The 8,393-nt window shown below is 47.1% G+C and overlaps 1 protein-coding gene across 1 annotated transcript; it reads left to right on the forward strand.

Annotated features, from left to right (window-relative positions):
- The first annotated feature begins 6 nt into the window (after positions 1 to 6).
- Positions 7 to 5,040, forward strand: LOC119291812 (auxin response factor 15-like). Its single transcript, XM_037570623.1, has 11 exons — positions 7 to 535; positions 667 to 723; positions 838 to 1,023; positions 1,143 to 1,227; positions 1,779 to 1,869; positions 1,947 to 2,111; positions 2,568 to 2,687; positions 2,775 to 2,847; positions 3,518 to 3,677; positions 3,774 to 4,606; positions 4,682 to 5,040. The coding sequence occupies exons 1-11, from the start codon at positions 173 to 175 to the stop codon at positions 4,736 to 4,738; spliced, it is 2,190 nt and encodes a 729-aa protein (XP_037426520.1). The 5' UTR covers positions 7 to 172; the 3' UTR covers positions 4,739 to 5,040.
- The last annotated feature ends 3,353 nt before the right edge of the window (positions 5,041 to 8,393 follow it).

An 8,393-nucleotide genomic window follows, 5' to 3' on the forward strand; every position in this document is an offset into this window, starting at 1 on the left:
GCCGCCATGCGCCGCCCCGCCTCGCCGTCTCCCCCGCTCCGCCCCTAGCCACACAGCCTCTCCCCGAACCCACTCCCGCTCCGGTCGCTTCATTAGTCACTTGGCCCGCCTGCATCCGCGTCGACCCGCCGCCTCGTGCTTCGCGTCGCGCGCTCGTTTTTGGTTGCCGCGGATGGCGGGGATCGACCTCAACACGGTGGAGGAGGACGAGGAGGAGCCCTCGGCGGAGGTGCTGCTCGCTCGGAGCGGTGGCGGCGGGGACTGCTCCTCCCAGTCGCACTCCCACTCCCACTCCCACTCAGGCCACGGCCAGGGGAGCTCCTCCGTGGCGGCCGCGACCCCGCCGCGGCCCAGCGCGGTGTGCCTCGAGCTGTGGCACGCCTGCGCGGGGCCCGTGGCCCCCATGCCGCGCAAGGGGGGTGTCGTCGTCTACCTCCCGCAGGGCCACCTCGACCACCTCGGCGACGCGCCCGCACCTTCACCCGCCGCCGTGCCGCCCCACGTCTTCTGCCGCGTCGTCGACGTCACGCTCCATGTAAGTGTCCAGCCGGTTCGGTGACTCCGGGCTTCAATGTGTTTGTCGCTCGGGTGTTTGATGGTATGCCGTGTCACCTGCAACCATGTCGCTGAGCTTAATCTGTGGCTGGTTGGTTTTGCGCTTCGCAGGCGGACGCGTCCACGGACGAGGTGTACGCGCAGCTCTCGCTGCTCCCCGAGAACGAGGTGCGTGCGTGCCAGCAACATGCCCGTGCTCTCACGCCTACAATGGCGGCTCTGCTCGATTCGGTTCAGTTTCTGTGGCGGCGTTTTGCTGAGCCTCGGCCTGACCTGCTGCAGGAGGTGGTCCGGCGGATGCGCGAGGCCACGGAGGACGGGAGCGGCGGCGAGGACGGCGAGACCGTCAAGCAGCGCTTCGCGAGGATGCCGCACATGTTCTGCAAGACGCTCACCGCCTCCGACACCAGCACCCACGGTGGCTTCTCCGTGCCGCGCCGCGCCGCCGAGGACTGCTTCCCCCCTCTGGTGCGCGCATTGGCCTGGCCACACCCCTCTCTCCATTGATTTCTGCCATTGGACGCCTGCTTCGTTCTCACTTCTCAGTCGAGTTGTTTGCTGAAACCTCTTCTGTTCTGGGAACGCAGGACTACAGCCAGCAGCGGCCGTCTCAGGAGCTGGTCGCCAAGGATTTGCACGGCACCGAGTGGAAGTTCCGCCACATCTATCGAGGTACTACAGCTGAACAAACACATTCATGATTTTACCTTGCTTTGGTAGCTCAGATATGATATGAGCTGTGCACTTGGTACATTCCAAGTTATGTACAGTGCATTCATTTTCTTTCCGGTTCTGAGTTGATGCTATGGCTGGACCAGCTAGTTGCTTGAATCCTTTCATTTGAGATTTTTGAGTAACCATACATCGATTTTTGCTGGTGCTCTCTTGTTCACTGAGGACCAGCACCCCTGTTTCTCATTGAATGGTAAACACTAGTAAATATAACCGCCTCTCATCTGAAGTGTGTCTTGAGTATTCTTAGCACTCCCTCGTTTTGCTTTCTTGTGTTTCACCATATGCTCTCGGTGCCGTTGGGGGTAGCTCTACAAGGGGGTACTCCTACTGTACTATCACTTGGTAGAAATGTTAGCTGCATTATTCATTTGCTAGACAACTTTTTTGCCGGGAAGTTCGGTCACTTTCGAGACATGCAAAGGACAACCATAAGAAGTTAAGGGTGTCTTGATTGCTGATACATCCACATCTAACTGAATGTGATACAGGCCAGCCGCGGAGGCACCTTCTAACCACCGGATGGAGTGCATTTGTCAACAAGAAGAAGCTTGTCTCCGGGGACGCCGTACTGTTTCTGCGGTAGGCTAACATGATCATGCATACAAGTACCTCAAGATGTTGCCGGTCCATTTTAATCATTTTCCATCAATTTCCAGGGGCGACGATGGGGAGCTTAGGCTGGGAGTACGCCGTGCGGTTCAGCTCAAAAATGGATCTGCTTTTCCGGCGCTTTATAGCCAATGCTCGAATCTTGGTACACTAGCTAATGTTGCTCATGCTGTGGCTACAAAGAGCATGTTCCAGATCTTCTATAACCCCAGGTAATGATGGGCGTGCTTGTTGTTTTATTAATGCCTTCAGAAGTTGATACTTGGTAAATTTTCATTATACTACGGCAATACTCTTGGAAAAATAGGACGCCCTGTGCTTGCTTAAGGTCTGATATATATATAGAAGTTGTGGCTGTGCTAGAACTATTTAGTGATGGACTGATGCTTCGACACACAGTATTTATTATTTGACGTTTTTATTTTTAATGACGCATTAGCATGTTCCATTACATGTTCTTCTTGGCTGCTCAAGTGCCTGCTGAAATTTCATGGTTTGCCTTTGATAATTGATTCTAAGTAGTTTTGCGAAGCTGTTTTGAGTACTACTTCACCTTCTCGTAGTTTTTGTTCTTTGCCTTTTAAAATCACGTAGTTGTGATGCTAAATCGATTCTAAGGTAGAATTGTAAATACTGATGTTTGTTATTGTTTATTAAATTATTGATAGGTTAAGTCAATCTGAATTCATCGTACCCTACTGGAAGTTCACCAAAAGCTTTAGTCAACCATTTTCTGTTGGATCGAGGTTCAAAATGAGATATGAAAGTGAGGATGCTGCTGAAAGAAGGTTTGTTTGCTGCAACTGTCCTACTAATAACTCATATTATCTGAACTGAATTCAGCTGGGTTGCTAATGCATGAGATTAACCTACAGGTACACAGGGATAATTACTGGAACTGGTGATGCAGACCCTATGTGGCGTGGTTCAAAGTGGAAATGCCTGCTGGTATGCTGTAATTTAATGTTTCTCATAGTGGTTGTTCACCGTAAATGCTGCGTTTGCACTTTTGCAGTACGGCTTTCTGTTTTGTACTGTCAAAGTAATATTGCAACTTAACCACACACTAGGCGCAAAAACGTACTACCAGAATTCCTCCCTATTATTCTGATACTGTAACAGCTAGTAATAAATGTATTTAATGCCGAGGGTGCGCAACTGGACATATTGATTACCCTCTAAACGAACAGGAACTCGTTGAATAGAAAACAGTGACTGATCAACGGTTGTAACAGATGTGAATATGAATCGAATACCTATTGATTTGGTTGAATCTAGATACCTATTGTAACTTATGCTGTAATGACTGCAATACGAACAGGAACTCAGAAGTCATAATAACTTAATACTACCTCTGTATCAAATTATAAGACGTTTTTGCAGTTCAACAATGGTTCTGCAAGACTCTTAAGTGTTTTATTCGTAATTCATTTACCGTAAACTCTTACTGTTTTGTTTCACATGGAGAATTCTACTCTGTTTGATGGTCTTTCCTTATATTGCATTATACTGTTTTTACACTACGATGGTCTGGCCTTCATCTGTAAGAGTGTTTTCCATTGCATTAAACAAAACTGGCTTCTAACTATATTTAATTAACCTACCTCCATCTTGACAGGTAAGGTGGGATGATGATGGTGAGTTTCGTCGACCAAACAGGGTATCTCCTTGGGAGATTGAGCTGACCAGTTCAGCTTCAGGATCCCATCTGGCCGCACCAACTTCAAAGCGGATGAAGCCATACCTTCCCCATGCTAATCCGGAATTCACAGTTCCACGTATGTCTCTTATTGTAGTTTAAAATAACTGTCAACAAAATAATATAATTTTTTGCTGTATCTAACCTGAAACTATCATTTTCTTCCTTTTAATAGATGGAGGTGGTCGCCCTGATTTTGCTGAGTCTGCACAACTCCGCAAGGTCTTGCAAGGTCAAGAATTATTGGGTTATAGAACTCATGATGGTACTGCTGTTGCTACTTCACAGCCATGTGAAGCAAGAAACTTGCAGTACATCGATGAACGAGGTTGCTCTAACAATGGGAGTAACAATGTCCTAGGGGGGGTCCCAAGCCATGGTGTGAAAACACCACTTGGAATTCCCTACCATTGCTCTGGCTTTGGGGAGTCTCAGAGATTCCAAAAGGTCTTGCAAGGTCAAGAAGTTTTCCGTCCGTACCGAGGAAGTCTGGTTGATGCGCGCATGAGAAGTGGCGGCTTTCATCAGCAAGATGGTCCTTATGCATCTGCTCTATTGGATAAATGGCGCACACAACAACAGCATGCATTTGGTTTCGGGTCATCAGCACCAGTTCTGCCGTCTCAACCATCGTTATCACCACCTTCTGTGCTGATGTTTCAGCAGGCTGATCCAAAGGTCTCTCGATTCGAGTTTGGGCAAGGGCACTTGGATAAGAACATGGATGATCCGTATGCTAGGTTTGTCTCTGCTGAAGCCATTGGAAGGGGAGAGCAAACGTTGTCGCTCCGGCCTCATCTTGGTTCAGAAGTGATCGATACTCGTGTTGCAGTTGAGAACAAGGGTGTTGCACCTACCAATAGTTGCAAGATATTTGGCATTTCTCTGGCTGAAAAGGTTCGGGCAAGGGATGAGATGGGTTGTGATGATGGTGGTGCCAACTATCCATCTTCAACTCAGCCCCTGAAGCAGCAAGTGCCGAAATCCCTCGGCAACAGTTGTGCGACTGTAAGTGCTTCTACTGTTGTCCTCAAGCCTTGATAGGTAAAGTAAAACTGGCTGCTAACTGAATGCTGTGTGCAGGTTCATGAGCAGAGGCCTGTTGTCGGCAGGGCGATCGACGTCCAACAATGGATATGAAGAAGGATCTAGAGGGCGGGCTGGATTCGCGAGTCGATCATCGTCATCTGTTGGTGATTCTTGATTTGAAAGCAGAGAAGCGTCTGCTCTGACCATTCCAGTCGAACCTTGTGTATCTCTTTAGTAGTTGTATGATAACCGGTGGAGTTGTTGTTATTCTGTGACCTAGAACTTAGTTGGCCATATCATCAGCGTGACTTTTGGCTGCTGGAACTACCCTATATGATTAATATGTATGCTGTGGGAGGCCATTTAGCTGGTTCTGCTATAGCGCAATTCCCATGGCGTGCTTTGCTCCTATCTTTCTCTCCCAGCTTTACCAGTTCTTGTGTTTTGCCAGATGAGGATGTGGTTTGCCGGCATGGGCTAGTGCCCTGATCTCGGACCAGACTGGCCAAGTATTTGTCTAGCATGCCGTGTGTATGTTCCAAACAAAGACAAGTTTTTGGTGATAGCCGAACTATTCATAGGCAAGCTTTTAGCCACCATCCAAATATACCCTAATTCACCACGATCACTCGGCCCGTTCTACACATGGCAACAATCTTTGTGACTTGTATCCGTTTGAATCATGTCAAACATGTCCTCAAATTAGTTATTGCATTGCAGCTCTTGGCCAGATTATCCTGGTCAAATTGGTAGTCGGGGACTTAGTTTTCAATGTTATCAACGCGTATGCCTCGCAAGTAGGTTACAATGAGAATACCAAAAGGGAGTTCTGGGAAAGCCTGAAGGACATGGTTAGGAGTGTACAATTGACGAGAAACTCTTCATAGAAGGAGACCTCAATAACCACGTGGGTACATCTAACACAGGTTTTGGAGGGGTGCATGGCGGCCTTGGCTATAGCATCAGTAATCAAGAAGGAGAAGAAATCTTAAGCTTTGCTCTAGCCTATAACATGATCATAGTAAACACCCTCTTTAAAAAAATGAGGATCACATCTAGTTACATTTAGTAGTTGTCAACACTCTACCCAATTCGATTTCATCCTCTCAAGAAGCAGACAAGCGTACTTGCTTAGATTGTAAGGTGATACCTAGAAAGAGTGTTCTTCTCAACATAAGCTTGTGGTGGTTGACTTTGGCTTTTGGTTTCGTGTCCAGAGGGATAAACGTGCCAATGTCACTAGAACGAAGTGGTGGAAACTTAAGGGGGAAGCAACTTAGACGTTCAAGAAGAGGGTCATTAAGGAGGGCCCTTGGGAGGAAGGAGGTGATGTAGACAATATGTGGATGAAGATGACGACTTGCACTTGTAAGGTGGTCTCAGATGAGTTGGGAGTGTCCAGGGAAAGTAGAAACGAAGCTAAAGATATCTGGTGGTGGAACGATGATGTCCAAAAGACTATTAAGAAGAAGAAAGATTTTTCTCAAAAAAAAAGAAAAAAATTGTTTGAGATGCCTTTACCTGGATAGGAGTGCAGACAATATAGAGAAGTACAAGGTGGCAAAAAAGGCCGCAAAGCGAGCGGTGAGTGAAGCAAGGGGGCGGCGTATGAGGACCTCTACCAGCGGTTAGATAGTAAGGAGGGCAAAAGGGACACCTATAAGATGTCCAAGATTTGAGAGAGGAAGACAAGAGATGTTGACCAAGTAAAAGGCATCAATGACAGAGCAGACAAGCTCCGGATGAAGGGTGAGGAGATTAAGAATAGATTGCGGGAGTACCTCGACAATCTGTTCAATGGGAAGAACGAGAGCTCTACCATTGAACTGTACGACTCTTTTAATGATTCCAGCAGACGTTCTGTGTGGTGAATTCGGAGTCTAAGGTCTAGGAGGCTTTAAAAAGTATTAAAAGACGCAACACGATTGGTTCTTGATTGTATCCCTGTTGAGGTGTGGAGAGGTCTCGGAGACATAGCGATAGTATGACTAACTAAACTTTTCAACCTCATTTTTTGGGCAAACAAGATGTGAGAAGAATGAAGACGGAGTATATTAGTACCAATCTTCAAGAACAAGAGGAATGTACAGAGTTATATTAATTACTGTGGAATTAAGGCGATGAGCCAAACAATGAAGCTATAGGAGAAAGTCATTGAGCACCGCTTAAGAAAAATGATAAGCGTAACCAAAATTCTGTTTGGCTTCATGTCTGAGAGGTCAACCATGGAAGCCATTTTTTGATACCACAATTTATGGAGAGATATAAAGAGCAAAAGAAGGACCTAGATATGTGAAGGAAATATGCCCTAGAGGCAATAATAAAGTTGTTATTTATATTTCTTTATATCATGATAAATGTTTGTTATTCATGCTAGAGTTGTATTAACCGGAAACTTAGTACATGTGTGAATACATAGACAAACAGAGTGTCACTAGTTTGCCTCTACTTGACTAGCTCGTTGAATCAATGATGGTTATGTTTCCTAACCATAGACATGAGTTGTCATTTGATTAACGGGATCACATCATTAGAGAATGATGTGATTGACTTGACCCATCCGTTAGCTTAGCACGATGATCGTTTAGTTTGTTGCTATTGCTTTCTTCATGACTTATACATGTTCCTATGACTATGAGATTATGCAACTCCCGAGTACCGGAGGAACACTTTGTGTGCTACCAAACATCACAACGCAACTGGGTGATTATAAAGGTGCTCTATAGGTGTCTCTGATGGTGCTTGTTGAGTTGGCATAGATCGAGATTAGGATTTGTCACTCTGATTGTCGGAGAGGTATCTCTGGGCCCTCTCGGTAATGCACATCACTATAAGCCTTGCAAGAATTGTGACTAATGAGTTAGTTGCAGGATGATGCATTACTGAACGAGTAAAGAGACTTGCCGGTAACGAGATTGAACTAGGTATGAGGATACCGACGCTCGAATCTCGGGCAAGTAACATACCGATGACAAAGGGAACAACATATGTTGTTATACGGTTTGACCAATAAAGATCTTCGTAGAATATGTAGGAGCCGATATGAGCATCTGGGTTCCGCTATTGGTTATTGACCGGAGACGAGTCTCGGTCATGTCTGCATAGTTCTCGAACCCGTAGGGTCCGCACGCTTAAAGTTCGGTGATGATCGGCAATATGAGTTTATGTGTTTTGATGTACCAAAGGTAGTTCGGAGTCCCGGATATGATCACGGACATGACGAGGAGTCTCGAAATGGTCGAGACATAAAGATCGATATATTGTATGACTATGTTTGGACTTCGGAAGGGTTCCGGGCAAGTTCGGACAAATACCGGAGTACCGGGGGGTTACCGGAACCCCCCAGGGAGTGTAATGGGCCTATTGGGCCTTAGTGGAGAAGAGGAGGGGCAGCCAGGGCAGGCTGCGCGTCCCCTCTCCCTCTAGTCCGAATTGGACAAGGAGGGGGGCGGCGCCCCCTTTCCTTCCCCCTCTCTTCTCCTTCCATCTCTCCTACTCATAGTCTTGGAAGGATTGGAGTCTTACTCTCGGTGGGAGTAGGACTCCCCTTGGGGCGCGCCTTGGAGGGTCGGCCTCTTCCCCTCCTACATATACGGGGGCAGGGGCACCCAAAGACACACAAGTTGATCAGTTGATCTTTTAGCCGTGTGCGGTGCCCCCTCCACCATAATCCACCTCGGTCATATCATAGCAGTGTTTAGGCGAAGCCCTGCGTCGGTAGCATCATCATCATCGTCATCACGCCATCGTGCTGACGGGATTCTCC

The sequence above is a fragment of the Triticum dicoccoides genome, chromosome 1A (assembly GCF_002162155.2).
Source record: "Triticum dicoccoides isolate Atlit2015 ecotype Zavitan chromosome 1A, WEW_v2.0, whole genome shotgun sequence".
NCBI lineage: Eukaryota > Viridiplantae > Streptophyta > Magnoliopsida > Poales > Poaceae > Triticum > Triticum dicoccoides.